This window comes from Sus scrofa, chromosome 1 (assembly GCF_054392235.1).
Source record: "Sus scrofa isolate SSC_HxYL_T2T_F1_AM1 chromosome 1, Sscrofa_HxYL_maternal_Yorkshire_Landrace_v2.0, whole genome shotgun sequence".
In the NCBI taxonomy this organism is placed as follows: Eukaryota; Metazoa; Chordata; class Mammalia; order Artiodactyla; family Suidae; genus Sus; species Sus scrofa.
The window spans coordinates 135,667,051-135,689,049 of NC_139383.1; the positions used below are offsets into that span (position 1 = coordinate 135,667,051).

Here is a 21,999-nt window from a genome sequence, read left to right on the forward strand (position 1 = left end):
GGTGTGGCTGTGTTGTAGGCCGGAAGCTACAGCTCTGATTCAACCCCTAGCCTGGGAACCTCCATATGCCATGGGTGGGGCCCTAAAAAGTCTCCCCCCCCAAAAAAGTCTGTATTTTGTTGGTTAGAACCAAGTAGAGATGGGCATATTCCCAAAGTAACAGTAATGAGGGAGATATTGCAAAGCAGAATCATTTGCTAAGCTTCTTAATATTCTCCCTTCCTTGTCCTCTTAGACCAACCCCCTCCGCATTACCCTAAATTATGCCTCTAGAGTAACATTCAAAAGAACATTACTATTAGACATGAATATGCATAACCATTAATTATGAGCCCACCAAGATCCTACAATTATTGATTCAAAGTTATTGGTGTCACACTAACCTATTGCCAGTGAGGAAGAAGAAAATCATTTCTTCTGAAAAAAAGCAGCAACCAAAGACCAAGATGTTGCCGAGTACCACCATCAATACCAACAAACAAACCAGACTTGTGCTTGCAACAGATGATGTCAATCTAAAAACTGTTACAGAATTTCTTCAAGGGCAAATAAAAAAAATAATAAATTAGTAAGTAGGAAAGGAAAAGTAGGGGGGTATGGAAAGTACTTTGATTTGCTTTCATAGCAGCAGGACTTGTTTGGGCAGCTCCATCCATTCACTTTTCACTGCATCCCAGGAAAAAAGGGTATATATCCTATGGCTAAAGGAAGAGGGTTTTTTGTTGTTGTTGTTTTGTTTTGTTTTGTTTTTGTTTTGTTTTGTTTTGTTTTAGGGCTGCACCTGCAATGAATGAAGGTTCCCAGGCTAGGGGTCGAATCGGAGCCACAGCTGCCAGTCTATGCCAGAGCCACAGTAATGCCAGATCTGAGCCATGTCTGCAACCTACACCACAGCTCAGGGCAACGCCAGATCCTTAACCCACTGATCAAGGCCAGGGATTGAACCTGTACCCTCATGGATACTAGTCAGATTCGTTTCCTATGAGCCATGACAGGAACTCCCAAGACAGTTTTTTTTTTTTTTTTTTTAATTTTTTTGAATGTCATTTTATTGATTTGAGAGGAATTATACATTCTTGGAAGAGCTTGAGTGCCTGGTTTTTTTTTTTTGTTTTTTTTTTTAATTTTATTTTCCCACTGTACAGCAAGGGGGTCAGGTTATCCTTACATGTATACATTACAATTACAGTTTTTCCCCCACCATTTCTTCTGTTGCAACATGAGTATCTAGACATAGTTCTCAATGCTATTCAGCGGGATCTCCTTGTAAATCTATTCTACGTTGTGACTGATAAGCCCAAGCTCCCGATCCCTCCCACTCCCTCCCCCTCCCATCAGGCAACCACAAGTCTCTTCTCCAAGTCCATGATTGATTTTCTTTTCTGAGGAGATGTTCATTTGTGCTGGATATTAGATTCCAGTTATAAGTGATGTCATATGGTATTTGTCTTTGTCTTTCTGGCTCATTTCACTCAGTATGAGATTCTCTAGTTCCATCCATGTTGCTGCAAATGGCATGATGTCATCCTTTTTTATGGCTGAGTAGTATTCCATCGTGTATATATACCACATCTTCCGAATCCAATCCTCTGTCGATGGACATTTGGATTGTTTCCATGTCCTGGCTATTGTGAATAGTGCTGCAATGAACATGCGGGTGCATGTGTCTCTTTTAAGTAGAGCTTTGTCCGGATAGATGCCCAAGAGTGGGATTGCAGGGTCATATGGAAGTTCTATGTATAGATTTCTAAGGTATCTCCAAACTGTTCTCCATAGTGGCTGTACCAGTTTACATTCCCACCAACAGTGCAGGAGGGTTCCCTTTTCTCCACAGCCCCTCCAGCACTTGTTATTTGTGGATTTATTAATGATGGCCATTCTGACTGGTGTGAGGTGGTATCTCATGGTACCAAGACAGTTTTTTAAATGTAAAACTTAATAACAGTCTGGTCTCATTATTTCCAGATACTCCCAATTCTTACCTCTACAAAATTAGTGTCTGTAATGAGTGACATGAAGATGTCCTCAAATCTCAGACAGAAGTAGTACAAAGTAAAGTCAATACCATGTGTGTATATATACTGTCCCCTTATACCCCTTTATTGAGGAGCAGTACATCTCTGGCCACACTAAGTACACTGCGAGAATTAGACCTTAAAGGCAGCTGCATTTATATGTTTGGAGAAAGTACTTAGCAAAATTTGAGAAATGTTAGAGAGTCTCCAAAGCCTTTACTGGAAGCATGATATCTTCATTAAAAGGAGAAAGAGGAGTTCCCGTCGTGTCTCAGTGGTTAATGAATCCCACTAGGAACCATGAGGTTGCGGGTTCGATCCATGGCCTTGCTCAATGGGTTAAGGATCCGGCATTGCCGTGAGCTGTGGTGTAGGTTGCAGACAAGGCTCAGATCCTGCGTTGCTATGGCTCTGGTGTAGGCTGATGGGTACAGCTCCGATTAGACCCCTAGCCTGGGAACTTCCATATGCTGCAGGAGCGGCCCAAGAAATGGCAAAAAGACAAAAAAATAAAATAAAAGGAGAAAGAATTTGGTTCCAGATCACACAGCAAGTCAATAGCAGAGCTAAGATAGGAACTTAGATTTACTGACTCCTAATCACCTGATTATCGCTTTTGGAGGCCTCCTTATCATTAGAGCTAGCAACATATTACCTCATTTTCATATAGCTCTTAGTGCCACATAAAGTTCTATGTGTACAATCTCTCATTTTGGTCCATCCTGTGTGCTGGGGACAATAAATATGATTGTTCTCCTTCTGAGGATAAGAAGATTGCAACTCAAGAAGACACATAGTAGTCTATAACAGAGTCAAGACCAGAACCCAGTTTTCCCAATTCCCTCATCACCACTGTTTCCACCATGCCACCTGGCTTGTCTAGTGCCTTCCATCAGTGAAGTGGAAAACAAGCACGAGATACCACAATTTAAAAAACAGCCTGTTAAAAATAATTACATATTTCGTAGGAAGTGAAATACTCAAATCTCTCTGTCCCTTCTCCCGCTAGCAATTTAAACATTAAACTGAGCTCTCTGGTTTTGCACAAATCTGTAGCAATTAAAACTGCGCACTGTTAAGTTACTATTTTTCTAACAAATGTATCCTGCTCAAATTGAAACAAAAATTTAAATACATGAAATGGAAGGGAAAAAACTCTCTGCAGTCCTCCCTTATTTCCGGACCGCATTTATCTCTATTTTCATGATTGAGTTTCTCAAGCCAGGGGCACATGGCCAAAGACTATTTGAAAAGGTAAGTATGCCGAAGAACACCTAGCAGGCTAGTGGGTGGACCGCGCAGCATTCCAGGGAACGGATGACTGAGTTCCAGACTTGGTCCCCTCCGGGCTCCATCCCCGTGTTGCCCGAAACTTGCGGTGGTTTCCTTCAATGCAAAATGATGGGTCTGGGTCAGTGCACAGAGATGAATTTAAACGTGTGATCATACTCACGCTCTGCATATTTAAATCCATAAATACAAATTTAAGACAATACAAGTATACATCATCATGTTGACTCGTCAAAAGTCGCGTCGTCCTCCCTGTCCCTGAGACTGGGGCCCTTGGTTGGCCGCCCCGGGCCAGACTGGGAGAGCGGGGCAGAAGCCAGCGGGCGGACTGACAACCAACGAAGGGCCAGCCCTAGGGAAATGACCCCGCGCCCCCGCGGCCCCATCCGTTTCCAACTCCTGGCTGCCCCGCGCCCAGCCCTGCTTTCCGCCGGCCCCACCACCTGCTCCCGCCAGCCAATGGGACGCGTGGGGGCGGAGGGGGCGGTGGGGGCGGAGGGGGCGGGGTAATGCTACAAAAGGCCGCGGGCCGCGCGCCCAGACACTCCGCTGCGGGCGCGCTCTCGGGAGGCACAGGGAGACGCTGCCGAGCGCTGGGCACTATCGGCTCGTGGATCAGCTGGGCGTGGGGCGATGCTGCGGGTGCGGTGTCTGCGCGGTGGAAGCCGCGGTGCCGAAGCGCTGCACTACATCGGGTCACGGGTGCGTGCGCTGCCGCCTCCTCCTCGTCCGGCGGCCGCGCGCTCTTCCCCTCTCCTTCCCTCGCTTTCCCCTGGCAGCATTGCACGACAGTGTCCCTTCTGGGTCCCCCTGGAAGCTTGGTTTCAAGAGCTTTTGCGTGATTCCGGGAGCGTGGCGGTGTCCCTGGGGAAGGGGGCGTGCGTCGGGCCACACCCCGTGGGTACAGCGGATCGCTGCGCACCTCCGGCCGTTGTGGAAGTCAGCGCAAGGGGCTCCGCCCTCCCTAGTGGGACCTCGGCTCGCTCCGCGGGGCTTCCAGCCTGAGTGAGGGAGTTGGGGCGACAAGCAACACCTCTTAGTGAAAGATTGGCTTTAAGGGGGCTCTTGCCCTGGGAGGGCAGAGAGTTGGGCATGAGTGTAGGGTGGATGGACGGGAGAAGGGACAAAGTAGGTGACAGGGACGGAGAAGGAGCGAGCAGGCCCACTCCTAGTGTAACATGGAGTCCTGAGTCACGAGGGGTGTTGGAGCGAGCTCGGTCTGTACCCAGATTTCTGCCTGGTCCCGCCCTCCGTTTCCCGGGTTTGTAAGCAGGCGCCTGCAGATCCTCCCTAGCTCCCGAGACTGGAATAGCCGGGCAGTTTGGCTCCCCCACACACCCCTCCGCAACTGGTTTCAGAACAGCTGTCACTCCCTCTGGTTTTGGTCTCTACCCTCGCGCCCCTCCTGCCACCTTAAGGCTTTTAACAGGGTAGGATAGAGATGGCGGGGGCGGGGTGTGAGGAGGATGTTGAGGTCTGCCCAGTGCATGAGGGACTCGCCTTACTCTAGAGTTTATAGGCCCTACATTTTTAGAAGGCTTATCGGAAGTTCTTAGATCTCCTTTCCAGGGCTTTTAAATTTGTACTTGGATTAGTTAATTCTTATTTTGCCTGGGGTACTGTGGACCTTCTGTAACTTGGCATAATCCAAGTGCCAAAGAATGTGAAGCGTGTGTCGGCGATGAAAAAAATTTTGGTTTGAAGCTGATTGTTCTGAGAGATAAAAGCCCTTTACAAATGTTCTATGTTTTCATTGGGAGGAAGGAGGGGGACCCTAATACTGGTAACCTTTGATATTGAGGGGAAAGGAGGCTCCCTCCCCCAGCTGGACTTGGCAGGGAGTCGGGGGCTGCTTTCTGTGGTTTTCTGGGAAGAGGATGACCCAATGTATGCAGAAGAGTTGCTTAAAATTTGATTGAAGAAAACCATTTTGAGATATAAATGGGGGTGTATGGTCTTTGGGGATAAAATCTTCTGAGGAGTTTTAAAGAGCTCCACCAGTTGACACAAGAGATAAAAAGATAATTTATAAATACATTGGAAGGTAAAAATCTGCTATAACCCCACTACCCACTTATACACTACCACCTCGGTTTACATTCTCCTAAAAGATTGAAATGTTATCCTGGGTTTTCATCCCAACTCTGCTTCCCCTGCGCCCAAGTACTTTACAAGAATACGTAATAATCTTTTCTTTGTTCTTGGAAGCTTGGAAGAACTGTAACAGGATGGGTGCAGCGAACTTTCCAGAGCACCCAGGCAGCTACAGCTTCCTCCGGGAATTCATGTGCAGCTGATGACAAGGCCACTGATCCTCTGCCCAAGGACTGCCCTGTCTCCTCTTACAACGAATGGGACCCCTTAGAGGAAGTGATAGTGGGTCGAGCTGAAAATGCCTGTGTCCCACCATTCACTGTGGAGGTGAAGGTAAAGCACGTCTTTCACGTGTCTGAAGTGGGTTGATTCCTCACCATCTGCAGTCTGGCTTCTGCTCTCACTCTCCCCTGTAACTGCGTTCATGTTAGCTTACTCAGAACCACCCAAATCCAGCTGGTGATGTTAAGTGAGCTGTCTTGGCACCTCTGCAGTATTTGACACTACTTACACCAGTGATTATTCCCTCCTTCAGGTTCAGAGAGACCACCTTTTCTGGAGATATTCATTCTTTCACTACTCCTCACAGCTTCCTTCACTGTCTGTAATGTGGTGGGGGTTGAATAGAATTTCCCTTTTATTCTCACAGCTTCAGCCCCCTCCCATTCCACTCTAGTCCAGATGGACATGTTAAATTCTTCACTGGATATTGCCACTGTACCCCTAATGTTACACATTTGAGTTCAACTGCACTGCTCCGCTAAATTGGGCCCTTCGTCCTTCTTTCCAGTTTTTGGCCTTTCTACTTATTCAAGCCAAAACATCAAAGAATCATCTTTTATTTCTCCTTCAGTCACATCCTCCACATCCATGCTCCGAGATCTAACAAGTCTCCTGTCAAAATGAACCTTGCCTCCATCCCTCTGCTACTGCCTGACGTCAGGATCTCATCCACTGCCTGCACTATAGCAGTTGACTCCTAACTAGTCTCCCCTATTTGCTAAACTCTCCATACCACCACCAGCTACAACCAGTGATTTCTTAAAACAAAATTCAATGTTGTTACTCGTCTGCTCCTAGCAACCCTCTATTTCACTAGGCTCTCACCTCTACTATTTCACCCAGTTTTCAGCAGACTTTATAAGATGACCACATAAACAGCCAAACCAGACTGCCTTGGTTCTTTGCTCCCACCCAGGGCTCTCCCACCTACCTTCCCACACCCCTCTTGTCTGCAATTTAAACCTTCCCCTCTTCCTACTGCCTACTTCCAGAGGCACCTCCCACAAAGCCTTCCAGGATTTCCCTGTCAACAAGTTATATCTTCCTTTTCTTCTTATTTTTTTTCTTTTTTGGCTGCCCTGTGGTGTATGGAGTTTCTGGGCCAAGGGTCAGATCTGAGCCGCAGTTGTGACCAACACCACAGCTGTGGCAATGCCAGATCCTTAACCCACTGGGCGGGGCCAGGGATCGAACCTGCATCCCAGCACTCCAGAGATACCACTGTTCCTGTGGCACCATAGCCGTTTTAAAAAAAACTTCCTTTTAAAAAAACTCTTAGTGCTCTTTAGCTATAATATTTTTATGACCAGAGCCTCTGTAGGCTAGTGATCAGGTTTTATATTGTGTAAGGGTTCCATCCACACTGCAGACATAGCCTACATTTCTATTAATAATGGGTTACAAATATATCTTCAGTGTGCTTAAATTCTTCCTGAATATTAATATTTTTATTTGTAATGTGGGTTGAGGAACTGAATTCTGTTACATCTCTGTCATCATCATCAGAAGTGTTACATACCTTGTATCTGGGCTGCAGAGTTATTAGCACAAAAGAATTTGCTTTTTATCTGGAAAGATAGGCTATTTACGCTATTTACCTAGAAACGTAGAAATGAAGACTAATACGAAATATCTTATGACTATCAATTGGCAAGGCAGTTGAACTGAAGTGCCAGGAGAGCTAAGCGGAAAGCAGTGACCAAATGCTGTATAGTTAGGAAGTTTTCTCAAAGAAAATGAGACTTAGACCATAAAGACAGGATAACAGAAAAAGCAACAACTTCTAATTGTTCGCAACTACTTTTGGTTCTGATATTTGAGATTTCATGAACAAATTAATATACATACTATCCACATTTTTTAAAAGACATGACCTTTTTAAAGCTTTTTCTTGAAAAAAGTCCCATTCCTTAACCATTTTAATTGGGTGAAATTAAATTTCAAACTCAGGCAATAGTTATACCCTTCTATTTGTCTTTAGAATAACTTTTATACCACATGATCTTATGGAATCAGAATTCTAAGACATTATTTTGAGTTTTTTGTCACATGATTTATGACTTCAGATTTTTTTCATTTCATGGACTTGTGGAAAATGTGCCAGGCTAAAGTCAGGAGATCACTCAGATTGAATTAGGTATCTGATAAAAGCTTAGTAGCTAATCTCAGTTAATCAGCGGTTTGACATTGAGTCTACAAATTTCTGGGCCTCAGTAAAATAAAGATATTAAGAAGTGTGCTATCTACTTAATGAGGTTAAATAGAAAGGTAAAAGGTTACATGTCAAGTACTTCAAAGGACGAAACCACAACTCATTACAATTGTATGGATACAGTTTGCCAATTCCATAGAAAAGTCCACTGAGGGTGTAATGATTGTAGATAATAGTAGCATTAGCACTATTGCTTTCATTCATTTAGTTATTTCTGCCTTTGCCACAGACGAAACTAGATGTTGCAGGAGAGGAAATTAGGTCTAAGACACACATGGCCCCTAGAAGGCAAGGTCTTACCTTTAAGTTGGAGAAAAATAGCACAGATTTATTGATCGGTTTGGGGCCAATGAAAGATAAAATAAAATAGTAAACTGTTTATAGGCAACTAGAGCATAAGATATGTTGGAAGATAAAAGTGCTTGAGAAATTTTATGCGAGTGAGAAACAGCGGTCAGGCAATACGATTTTTTAAAGCTATATGGCATTGTATTCTGCAAAACAGTGAGTGCTTTCCATCAAATATGAGCTTTTTGCTTTACTTTTGTCTTTTTTTCTTAATAAGGCCCTTGATAAAGGACCTTTTATAAGAGCCAAAGTTTTTTTTAACTTTTTTTATTACTCAATGAATTTATTACATTTATACATTTATACATTTTATACATTTATACATTTATACATTTATACAATGATCATCACAATCCAATTTTATAGGATTTCCATCCCACAATCCCAGCGCATCCTCCTATATAAGAGACAAAGTTGATCAGGGTTAATTTAAGTTTGCAGCTGGATAAATAATAAGTTCCTGTTGAGATTTCCTAACCTTCCAAAGACAGTATTTAAATTTCACTTGGCAAACATACCCTGAAGAATTTTAGGCTCTGAAAAACTATCAAGTTTCTAGGAATGCAGCCACATCTCTACAAGACATTATTAAAAACATCACATGCTAAACATTTAATACAGTTTTTTTTTAAATCTTGAAGATACTTGGTAAATGATTGCTAACTCATTTCACAGGGTCATAAAGGAAGTGTAAATAATTTCTAACTATCTCTTGGAAAATGTAGTGTGGTCTGATCACTTAGACTTTGTCCAACCTTAGCCAGAGTATGACCTATATGAGAGCATTCACACTTGTTCAAATAACTTTTTTCTCCCAGGAAAGTTTACTTCATATTTGTAAAGCAGGCTCCACTCTGCACAAATAGTCACACGGGATATTTTGGACTGTGTCCAGCGAGACAGCGTGGCTGTGTATCTGTTGGAGCCCAGTGTTAAATTTTCAAAGGCTTCTTGTCCCCTCGTGGACTGTAAGAGATGTGCCTGGCATGAGAAGGAGGAAGTGGTGAATGGAGGAGTAGTACCAGGATGTGTCTGAGAGGAATATAAAGAGTCATTATTATCCTCTGGTTGCTGCTGCAGGACTTCCTAGGAGTGGAAAACAGCAGAATGCTTTTATTTCATTCTGTTTTTTAGAAGAGTGGATTGATCTTCACAAGTACTCACATTTTTAATACTATAACATTTTCCATGGGCCAGGAATTGAGCTTATTGTTTCCCTATTGATCCTCAAAACTAAAGCAACCCACTGATCATTTAGACAGGGGTTGGCAAATTTTTTCTGTACAAGGCCAGATAATAAATGTTTCAGGCTCTGCAGACCATAGGTCTCTGTCACAACCACTCCACTCTCAACTCTGCCACTGCAGTGCAAAACCCCCTCAGACAATATGTAGACAAATGAGTGTGTTTCCATAAAACTATTTACAAAAACAGGCAGCAGGCCAGATTTGGCCCATGGACTTTAATTTGCCAGCCAGTTTTAAAGCTTCACTGGCATCCTTCCTTTTTGCTGAATACCTGTTTTTCAGATTCTCATTCCATCTCCAGCAGGCTCAGCTCCAGCCTAATTGATGTGAACGTAGATACTGAACTAATGAGAGGCAGTCTGCTTGATGTTTATCAGGCTGAGCTGAAAGGAGAAGTAGAGACAGAAAATCTGGAAAAGTCACTATCTTTGACATTAAAGAGTTAGACATCCAGACAGTCTATCTCATTACCCATTTTCCCCTTCTTTATGTCACTCACTACTGTCTGAAACTTATTTGTGATGGACACCTTATCAGACATGATCAAGACTAGTGGTTGGTCACCAATGATATAGGTAAACATTTTTCATATATATATATATATATATAAATGTAGATTGCTTTCATATATATATATATATATATATATATATATATATATATATATATATATATATAAATGTAGATTGCTTTGCCAATCTTTTGATGAAGGTCCAAGACTCTTTCTGAGCTTTTGGATCTTCTGTTTGGAATTCTGCTTTTCTCTCTTGATTTTTTTTTTGGTCTTTTTAGGGCTGCACCCACAGCATATGGGAGTTCCCGGGCTAGGGGTCGAATTGGAGCTTTAGCTGTTAGCCTACACCACAGCCACAGCAACACCAAATCTGAGCCACGTCTGTGACCTACACCATAGCTCATGGCAATGCCGGATTCTTAACCCACTGAGTGAGGCCGGGGATCAAACCTGCGTCCTCATGGTTCCTAGTCAGATTCGCTTCCACTGAGCCACGATGGGAACTTCTCTCTTGATAAATTATATCCGTACGCATCACTTATATTTCCCAACATATTTCTTTAATTTGACTGAGAATTTTGTGTGCAAAACAATCTGAATGAAGAATCCTTCTAGATTTTTATACTTTTGAAAACTAGTATTTTACAGTTGTTGTACCTACCCTAAATCAGTAGCAATTTTTAGCTAATTGACCTTTTTTTTTTTGGCCTGAGTTTCCTGGGGCCAGAGATCAAACCTTCACCACAGTAGCAACTCAAGCTGCTGCAGTGACAATGCCAGATCCTTAACCTGCTGTGTCACCAAGGACTCCGGGCTATATGCATTTTAAAAGACAACCTTGTGATGCAGTGGGTTAAAGGTCCAGCATCGTCACTGTAGCAGCTCGGGTTGCTGCTGTGGTACGGGTTTGATCCTTGGCCAGGGAACTTCCACATGCTGCGGGCATAGCCAAGAAGAAGAAAAAAAAAAAATGCATATAACCCTTGGACACTTTCTAAATGTTAAACTTTTTTCCAGCTACTTAAAAATTAGTACATTTGCTTATGAGACCACTTCCTTTATGGCAGAAGGACTTGAGGCAATATGAGAGCTCAGATGGATTAGAGAGGAGAGCAGTGGTAGGGTGAGACATGTTGGTAGGAAAGCGTAAGAAGCACCAAGGGCAGACTTGTGCTGCTGCACAATTTTGCCAAGTGGTGATTCTTTTGAATGAGAAAATAGTAATGGGTTTTTAAGAGAACAAAGCATGTTTGAGGGTATGTCTCTAACTTTTAAGGGAATAGTGTCCTATTTTCCTAAGGAGTATCTTGAAGTGCTGTTTTTAAGGCAGAATTATAGAAGGCATGGCTAGCTCATGGTTTAATCTTAGTATGGCTGTGCTTTTATTCACTTAAGCTATTCTGTTTGTTCTATTTGATTTCACTGAGACTAACAGCAGCACCCATGTCCTGTTTTGCCTCTGAAGCATGTAAAAACTGGCCCAAAAGAAGCATTCAGGGCCTTGTGAGGGGTGACATGTTACGAGTGGAGGTGTATGAGATCTCAGGCACATGAGATCTCAGACAGAAGGAAAAAAGGGTCCCCAAACATCCAGAGAATTTAGAGATCGTCATTCAACCCATAGTTAGTATCTTCCCAGAGAGTCAGTATGCTTGGTTCTGGGGATCAACACTGGGTCAGATGTAGTCTCAGTCTCAGTTCTGCTAAACAGTACAAATTACTGTTCACCACCTATGAACCTAGAGTTGTATTTCTTTCCTATAAGTATTTAACTTACTTTCTTCTGATTCTAGGCCAACACATATGAAAAGTACTGGCCTTTTTACCAGAAGTATGGGGGCCATTATTTTCCCAAAGATCATTTGAAAAAGGCTGTTGCCGAAATTGAAGAAATGTGCAATATTTTAAAAATGGAAGGCGTGACAGTGAGGAGGCCTGACCCCATTGACTGGTCAGTGAAGTATAAAACTCCTGATTTTGAGTCTACGGGTAAGTGATGTTGGATACTTAAACTGCTAGTGTCTTGCTTTTTATTTCTCTCCTAAAGTATAAAGAGAACACTCTGAAAATTTCTCAGAGATTGCTTTTGTTTTAATAACCCTTCAAAACTTTAAAGGTTACTTAGGAACAGCCTGGTTCTTTTGGATAGGATTAAGAGGTACATGTTCTAAAATCCACTGTAAATCTAGAATCTTGAAAGAAGCAGTTTTTCTGAACTTGATGGACATTTCCTTATATAAGAACAGTGGATTCCATTTAATTTTTCTCAACAACAAAAGTTAAAAGGGAAACAGAAACATTCCCATTTTATATTTAATCGACATTGCTATAGGACTGTTCTTGTACCTGAGTTCACTGTGTTCTAATTTACATTTGTATAAGTGCTCCTTGGACCAATTTTTATCTTGTGATACTGAAATTCTCTGAAAAACTCTGTTAGGAGTTAAAAAAGGTGAAAACTTGGTTCAAGATCTCTTTGAACAGGCACCTCATTGCTTCTTTTTTTTCTTTCTTCTTTTTTTTGCTTTGCTTCATCCCCACACAGAATTCATATTAACAATCTAGTTATGTACCACTTAATATTTTTTCATTTGCATATAATTATATACATACACAGTACGGGTTTTCTGAATTTTTTTTTTTTTTTGCTTTTTTTTTGCGGGGGGCACACCCGTGTCCTGTGGAGGTTCCCAGGCTAGGGGTCTAATGGAAGCTACAGCTGCTGGCCTACGCCAGAGCCATGGCAACGCCAGATCTGAGCTGCATCTGCGACCTACACCATGGCTCATGGCAACACCAGATCCTTAACCCACTGAGCGAGACCAGGGATCGAACCCACAACCTCATGGTTCTGATCAGATTCATTTCCGTTGCGCCACACCGGGAACTCCATTTTCTGAAATTTTTATTTTCTTTTTTAACGAAAGAGTGGGATCATATTAGATAGACTCTGCTATCTTGGAAATTAGCACCACTGAGGTTGCTGTGGCACTTTGTGGCCTGACAGGTTTATATGGTGCGATGCCTCGAGACATCCTGATCGTTGTGGGAAATGAGATTATCGAGGCTCCAATGGCCTGGCGCGCTCGATTCTTTGAGTACCGCGCATACAGATCGATTATCAAAGACTACTTCCGCCGTGGGGCCAAGTGGACAACGGCTCCTAAGCCCACAATGGCTGATGAGCTTTATGACCAAGTAAGTCCCCAATTATAGGTGAGTAATTAGTAATTTTTCTGATAGAGAAATTGAGATAGAGATTCTCGGATACCTTGTTTATGTACATCAGAAACTGAGAACATCGCCTTTTAAAAACATGATTGTTTCATGATGAAAATGAGAGTAAATGATATCATGATGATAATAGTAATAATAATAAGAGCTAACACTCATTGGCGCATACCCTGTTCCAGGTCTTGAGCTAAAGCACTTCATTTACATCCTCAGTTGTGTATATTCTTCACAGCAAGCCCCTGAGGGAATAGCATCATTCCATTACAGGGAGGAAAACTTGCCTAAAAACACACAGCCATTCACTGATGGAGACAGAAGAGTCACTAGGCTGAACTCCATTCTCTTCTTCTAGAAAAAGAATCTGGTATACAAGCCATATTCACAGGAAAAGGAAGTATATGTCCCTTATTAGGTCACTTACTGTTTGATTATTTATAGAAAGAATCAAAAAATCAAAATTTCTTCTAGGGGGTTAAAGACAGAAGTCAGTAATGAATCTGTTCCACCACTCCCTGTCAAATTTGGGAGGGGGTGGATGGGATTTCATTTTATGGTGTGAGTTAGGCTCTGGACCAAATTCCTTTTCTAGAAGAACAGAATGCCTTCATCCTGCTGACTTTCGGTGCTGTGGGTAACTGTATAAAATAACGTATGGCACATGGAATATTTTCAGAATCGGCACTGCCTCTGGACCCCTTACTTCCAAGTATCAGGGGCCTGCTGTCGTGCCTACTTTTTAACTTTTGCTTGTCAGTTTGCTTTATTTCAGTTTGGTTAGCATGGACCTACATCTTCTCCATGCATGTGTTAGCCTACAACAGGGTAGTAGTGTTTGGAGAAATGATAATGTCGACCTAATATTCTTAGTACTGAAGGCAGTAGCAGTCATTTCCTCATGAACCAATGCACTGTGGGTGTTCGTTCTTGTCCCAATCAGGATTACCCCATCTATTCTGTAGAAGACAGACACAAATTGGCTGCTCAGGGAAAATTTGTGACGACTGAGTTCGAGCCATGCTTTGATGCTGCTGACTTCATTCGAGCTGGAAGAGATATCTTTGCACAGAGAAGCCAGGTTGATAAAGCCCGCTTCGGAAATTTCTCACTTTATTATTATATTTTAAATTTCCAAATTAAAATATTTTCATCCTATTTTTAGTTATCTAAACATAAAACCAAATTTTAATCCAGTTACATCTTCCTTTTATTTTCAGGTTACAAACTACATGGGCATTGAATGGATGCGTAAGCATCTCGCTCCTGACTACCGAGTGCACATCATCTCCTTTAAAGACCCCAATCCAATGCACATTGATGCCACCTTCAATATCATTGGGCCTGGTCTTGTACTTTCCAACCCTGACCGACCCTGTCACCAGGTAGGGCAGTCCTTAGGATTCTGGAAAAGCAATAGAGTCTGGCAACGGAAGGTATTGCCACTTTTATTTTAAACACTTCCATGACTCTTAACGGTTCTAAGTGACAGTTCAGCAGTGCTCAACATGATTATGGTCAAACATTGGATTGCTGATGTTATATTACTACCAGATGTCCAATACTCAGAAATATCCACAGTAGCCGTGATAATTAGCATATGTCAGCAGACTTTGACTTTGGCTGCTTGTTGCTGTCAGAGCCTCAAGTTTGTGTGTATGTGTGTGTTTTTATCAAACAGAGTGGTAGTATCTCATAACTTGCAGCCAAGCTTCCTCAGCAGCTGAATTGCAAACAAGATGATCTCTGCCTATCTGGGGGAACACCACTGAGTAGTGGGTGTCTTCTTCCCTCTCCAGTGGGTCAGGGCCCCTTTGGCCAGCCCCACCCTGCAGGGAGGAACAGAGCCGCTGCCCCCCAGCAGGTCTGTTCCCCCTGCAGCCTCCTCCTTCTGCCCACTGCCCCCTACTTCCAGTTGGGCGGTGAGTGATTTTGTGTTCTTTGCTAGGCTGCAGTACACCATTGCAAAAATCACAATTTTACTCTATTACTGTTCATTTCTATTCCATATATTTAGATCTAGTGACCAATATGACTTTCATTTCATTTAAATATAATTCAGGGATCTACTAAGTAAAGTTTGTGAACCCAGGGATGGCTGGGTTATCACAGGTCTCTAAGGACAGTTCTGGTGCTTTGGGAGTATATGCCTACCATGTGCCTTTATACTCCAGTCACAGATGCAAAGTGATTGACGATGAAGTAGATGGACTATGGGTTTGATGTAGTCATGGTTTTGTTTTCTTATAACTAAACAGGAAACATTTTCATTTTCCTTAGTGTCTTTGGTATTTTAAAATCTCTGAAATCTGTGGAAACTGCAAGAAAAAAATACATATATATTTTGCTTTTGCTTTTTAGGGCTGTACCCTTGTCAGTTGTATCATTTGCAATTATTTTCTCCCATTCCATAGGTTGTCTTATTCTTTTTATGGTTTCCTTTGCTGTGCAAAATTTATAAGTTTGGTTAGGTCCCGTTGGTTTATTTTTGTTTTTATTTATTTTCTTTTTTTTTGTCCTTTGTCTTTTTGGGCTGCACCCATGCCATGTGGAGGTTCCCAGGCTAGGGGTCTGATCGGAGCTACAGCTGCCGGCCTACAGCACAGCCACAGCAACTCGGGATCTGAGCCTTGTCTGCTACCTACACCATGGCTCATGGCAACACCAGATCCTTAACCCACTGAGTGAGGCCCGGAATCAAACCCACACCCTCATGGATCCTAGTTGAATTCATTAACCGCTGAGCCACAAAGGGAACTCCTCGCCAGAATATTTTTAAAAGCTTTAACATTCCTGTTACTTTTTAACTTTAATCTGGCATTCTAAGGATTCTGTGAACATTTTAATTGTAATTCAGACAAACATCATCCCAGTGTTTTAGATTTTAATTTTGATAGTTGAGAAGCCAGCTGCTCAAAAAGAATGATTAATCATACCGGCTGTCAGAGACTGCAAATGACAAGAGTTTCTATAGGTTTAAACCTCTTGGGATTTGGGGTTTTTTTTGTTTTGTTTTGTTTTTTTGCTCTTGCAGATTGATCTTTTCAAGAAAGCAGGATGGACCATAGTTACTCCTCCAATACCAGTTATCCCAGATGGTATGTTTACTTTTATATACTCGTAGCCTAAAATGATTACCTCAGTGCCAAGAGTCTTTCACCTGTAGACAGCAGCCTGCATGTTAGCAGTTAGAGGGTTTCCCCAGGAAGGAGTAAACTGGTGCTTGGGACAAGGGGTATGAGAACAAGCCTGGACCTGTATTCACACCTCTCCTTCCATAGAAAATGGGAGTGAAAAGACAGGAAAAGTCAGTATAAAACAACATCAGAGAAGGCAAAATCTGGTTTTTTAAAGAAAACAGGATGAGATCCAAGTGTGTAATGAGTATAGATTGTCTTATTTATAAACAGTCTTAAGAGTAAAGTCTCACATGGAAAGTGCACTATTGAAAGAACTGAACTGTCACTGGAATATTCTTCACTTCTGAATCCTTGTTTTAAATAAAAATGAGAGCAGACATGATTTAACAGTTGATGCTATTTTTAGATCACCCACTGTGGATGTCGTCCAAGTGGCTTTCCATGAATGTCTTAATGCTGGACGAAAAGCGTGTTATGGTGGATGCCAACGAGGTCCCGATCCAAAAGATGTTTGAAAAGCTGGGTATGTACTATAAGTGAAACACTCTGCCACATATGACAATATTAAATGACATGCTAGGTCTGATGTATGATTTATCCACTTCAATTTCTGTTCCTTTAAGAAGTACCAAGTTATTATTTTGTAGAGGGACAGTATATTTATTTTCAACAGTCATAACCTCAGAAGGTTGGAGATGCAGCCAGGCTCCTCAGACACCCCCTTAGCAATAAGTTTATCAGTATTCTGTGACTTATCTAACCTGGTACCCATGTGTAGACAACTACCCCTTTGTAAATGAACACAGATGATTCAATCCTTCCCCAAATAAGAAATGTATGGATCCTTTGTCATTTCATATTTTAAAGGACATACAACGTTTCAGATACAAAAGTGACTTTTATATGTGAAAAGCACAGTGAACAAAGTAATAAAATACAGTAGAAATTACAATCAGTACATAATTTAGCTTTGAACTAAAAAGCAGAACTGGTTATTACTGGGGTGGAAGTTTGTTTATCCTGATAGTCAAAATTTAGACTAGTTATTCTCAACTGAGAAGTATGGGAAGAAAGACTTTTCATACAGCTGTTTTTAGGATACAGAAGTATCTTTATCATTTTCCTTGACATATCCTAAGTGTCGGATAAAGTCAAGCAGTACACTTGTTGAGGTCAAGTCATGTTTAGATGTATGTCTTGTATTTCAGGTATGCTACCCAGAAGATATTGTTTGCCCCTTTGAAATATCCCTCCTCAATGTAGTGTCAGCCTAAAAGGATTAGCCTATATAGTTTTAGACTGAGGCCAATTTAATGATTTTATTCCCAATGCTATGCCATTTTTTTTTTTTTTTTGGCTTTTGTTCAGTAACCCAATTGCTGCGTTCAGTTTTCCTTGTCCATTAAGATTTTATTATTTCTCAGCTTAACATATTATTAAGTACTAAATGTTTGATTTATAATTTTATTTTTAATAAAGTCTTTTTGGACCCAGGGAACCTGTTAAAGCAAAATGAATTCTCTCCAGTTAAGTGTTAACATGGCTCTAGCCATCTGACTAAGATAGATATGTCTTTCAAATATCAGGAAAAATATGCTCATGTTCAAAAGCCCACCCCCCGGGGGAGTTCCCCTTGTGGAGCAGGGAAAACGAATCTGACCAGGAACCATGAGGTTGCAGGTTTGATCCCTGGCCTCGCTTAGTGGGTTAAGGATCTGATGTTGCAGTCACAGCTCGGATCCTGCATTGCTGTGGCTCTGGCGCAGGCCAGTAGCTATAGCTCCAATTCAACCCCTAGCTTGGGAAGCTCCATATGTCACAGGTGTGGCCCAAAGCAAAAAGCAAAAAGCAAAAAATAATAATAATATATATATATATATATATATATATATATATATATATATATATATATATATATAAACAAAAAACAAATAAAATAAAAGCCCACCCCTGGAGTTCTTTTGTGGTGCAATGGGTTAAAGATCCAGTGTTGTCACTGCAGTGACTTGGATCACTGCTGTGGCTCGAGTTCAGTCCTTGGCCTGGGAATTTAGACATGCCTCAGGCATAGCCAAGAAGAAAAAGAAAAAAGAAAAGCCCACTCCTTAACCTGTGTCCAAACTCTATTTTTTACTATTCAAAGCCCTGCTGAGTCTTACTTTCTCAGGAAAGGCTTTCTGGATGACTCATGCTGCCTTTCTGACGATACCAGTGGACCCTTTAACAACTCTGCAGCTTAGCTTTCCCCTCAAATAATGAATTCCTGGAGAGAAGAGAATAGATTTTGTTTTTATTTCTTTTTTTTTTTCATTAAAGTATAGTTGATTTATAATGTTGTGCCAATTTCTGCTGTACAGATTTTGATTCTAAAACCCCATTATGGGACATTACCGTTGTGGTGCAGCAGGATCGAATCCAGTTAGTGTCCATAAGAATGCAGGTTCAGTCCCTGGGCTCACTCCGTGGGTTAAGGATCTGGCATTGCCATGAGAAGATGTGGCTTGGATCCTATGTTGCTGTGGCTGCAGAGTAGGTCAGCAGCTGTAGTTCCGATTTGACCTGGGAACCTCCATATTCTATGGGTGTGGTCCTAAAAAGAAAACACACACACACACACACACACAAACACACACACACCTAAAACCCCATTATGACAAACACAACAGATTCTTCCTAAATACCAATGGTTGTTTGGCCCATGCACATCATAACCATGTTAATACAAATGGTGCTGGATTAAACCAGTTGCCTGAGTACCTTTGATACCTATCTGACCATACAACCTAGATTTTAAAATACAAGCGCTGTTCCATTTTTTTCCTTAAGGTGGCTTGGTCAAGTTAATTGTGCCAGATAAACTCTGCTTATATGTGAGTAGGTAAAGTCAACTTTTCAGGTTGGCTAAATTATACCTTTCTTAGTAAATTGACATGGTAAAATTAGAAACAGTCTGACAAAGTAGTTACAGCATAATCTGAAAGACCCTGAAATTTTACTGCTTCGATCAGTTTTGAACATTTGGCAGATCCATCTGCTCATGCAACCATGCTGACTTGTGAATAGTCAATAGAAGAATATAGACTTTAAAGTCTCTGCCAACTTTCTGGTGAAGGTGTTATAGTAGCAGTGGGGAATAGCTGAGATGAAACCTAATTGGTGAAAATACAATGGAAAGACAGTCCTGTGTTGCGGTGGACTGAAGGGTGAGAACCACCAGATTCCTACCCACTTAGGCTTACTTCTATAGGAGAGTCTTCATGTGAGTCCATCTGACTGGCTGTGTCTCTCTTTCCATGCAGGTATCAGTACCATCAAGATTAGCATTCGTAACGCCAATTCTCTGGGAGGAGGCTTCCACTGCTGGACCTGCGACGTCCGGCGCCGAGGCACCCTGCAGTCCTACTTTGACTGACTGGGCCTGTGGGGGCTTGGGGCTCAGCCTCAAATAAACTTAGGAAGCTTAGGGATAAGGTTCATTCTCCTGCTTTAAAACATGCATGAACTTTAGTGCTTTAAACAATCATATCCTTAATAGGGGTTTTAAGTCTGGTTTATTTTTATCACTTTTCTTGGATAAAAGGAAGATAACTTGTACTAGATCTTACTCTCTACTCCTAAATTTTTTACCGTTTGGCTTCAAGCATAAAAATCTGGTGAATGTCAACCAAAACAAAAAGTACTCATTTAAGTAACTTGGCCACTAATGTATTTAACCATCTACCTCTATTTTTAATTTTCTTTCCAAAAGGCAGCTTGAGATGTTGATCCTAATCTTTTTTTTTCCTTTTTGCTAGACTTGTGAATGTTTGTATCACTTCTTTTTTCTAAATAAAAGACTTAAGATGTACAGAGATCTTAAGTAGAACCAGATAATAGTTTCTTTTTCTAATTAAAATTTTTGGTCATTTTAAATTTTTTGTTTTAAAAAATAACCTAGACTATGCAAACATTTAAGTGAATTTTTTCATGAATGTTTTTAATACTCTCATCTCAACACTGGTGATATTTGCTACTAAAAACCTCTTCATATAACTTACCTCATTTCAAGTGATTGATTTTAATCTTTTTTCTTCTACATCCAAAATTTTCCAGAAATATTTAGTGCAATAGGATATAACCATCAGTTCCCACTCCTAAATTTTGATGTTCAGTATCTAATAGATACATTGCATCTTTGGTCATCTAAGATTTGTTTACAGATGTGCAAGTTATTTAAAGCACAGAACTTTAAAAGCATTAAAAAAAACTAATGGAGGTAAAACCTACATGCGATGTGAAATAATTTGAATGTTGGATACTGTACGTGTATTTTTATTCTAATAAACTTTTGTGTTACAGAATAGATTTTATTAGAGTTTGGTGTCAGTCTATTTTAAGCATAAGTTAACTGTAGGAATGCAGCTCTTGGGAGAGAGTTTTAATGCTTTGAATTAATCAATATGTTCACCCTCAGTACATAAAAACTTAAACTAAAATGCTTATATTCAGAAATGTTTAACAAAGTCAGATTTTATTTATTAATTCAATCATTCAACAGTACCTGAGTATCTTCTGAACATAAGGAACTAATCCTAGGCCCCAGAAAAGAAAAAAAGTGGGAGGCAGGGTTGGGGGGTGGTGAGAAGGGAATGTTCTTTGAATGGTCATGGGCTTTGACCAAGCCTTTTGTATCCTGGTATCTTTCTTCATCCCCCACAGAAACTCACCTGTCAGTTCTACACTCAGACTTAAACTTATACAATCATGTGAACTGCTGCACGATTAGGGTATATATTCTCAGGTCTAAATACTATTTAATGATCTATTACACACCCCTCCACATTCTCCTCAGTGGCTACCTGCTCTTATCTGATCATATTGTTTCATTTTTCACAGAGAAAACAGAGGCCATCAGGTGTCAGTTCCCTCAGCTTTTCTGCTCCAGTGCCATAGAAGTTTACCTGCATTTGCATACTCTGGTTCAGTTCTTTCTCTCCTTGCCTCTAATAGCTAAGCTTCTAAAGAGAAATGTCAGGTCTTCCTCCCATATCACTCACCTTTACTTCTCAACCCCTCTACAAAGAGGCATTTCTCTCACCGCTGCAGAAAAAGAGGTGAGCCTTCTGACCAGGGCCAATCCACACAAATGTCCTTTGTTCTAATCTTTTCCTCCTCTTGCAGAAACATGATATGTCAATTACCATCTTTCTTCTAACTCCAGCCCGTGAAAGAAAAAACTTTTCCTCTGGCAACTTCATTATGCTTTAGTGCTAAACTGCCAGCATGAGTACATCTACTGTTCCCACTTTATCACCTTCTGTTTACTCCTCAATCTCTTGCTAGGTACTACTGATATCCCTGGCCTGACCTCTCAGGTGTCATTTCCAGTGGATACTATCCAGACCTTCCTGACCACTCCCTGGAATATCGGTCCTCTTTGGTGTTTCTGAGGTGCCACTTTCTCCCATTACTTCTTCCTGATTTTCAAGCTTCTCCACTGGATCATCCTCTTCCTACATTAAGGGCAGATGTTCTCAGGGTCCTGTCCTCAGGCCTCTCCTCCACTCCTGGGTCCTCCTGAGTGATCTCATCTCTGGACATCCACCAGTCACTGCCAGGGGCCATGTGTGAGGGGGGCCTGATGGCTGGA

At 41.4% G+C, this 21,999-nt stretch overlaps 2 protein-coding genes across 2 annotated transcripts in view; one reads left to right on the forward strand and one right to left on the reverse strand.

The window, feature by feature from the left end:
- SQOR (sulfide quinone oxidoreductase) overlaps positions 1-21,999 on the reverse strand; it is a 377,873-nt gene that overhangs the window by 275,805 nt on the left and 80,069 nt on the right. The gene's annotated exons all lie outside the window — the stretch shown is intronic.
- On the forward strand, positions 3,872-20,649 carry GATM (glycine amidinotransferase). The gene is given in 9 exon segments (NM_001128442.1): positions 3,872-4,007; positions 5,514-5,732; positions 11,796-11,991; positions 13,010-13,200; positions 14,174-14,311; positions 14,451-14,615; positions 16,265-16,328; positions 16,777-16,893; positions 19,670-20,649. Coding segments are annotated over 9 exon segments (1,272 nt in total). The 5' UTR covers positions 3,872-3,938; the 3' UTR covers positions 19,783-20,649.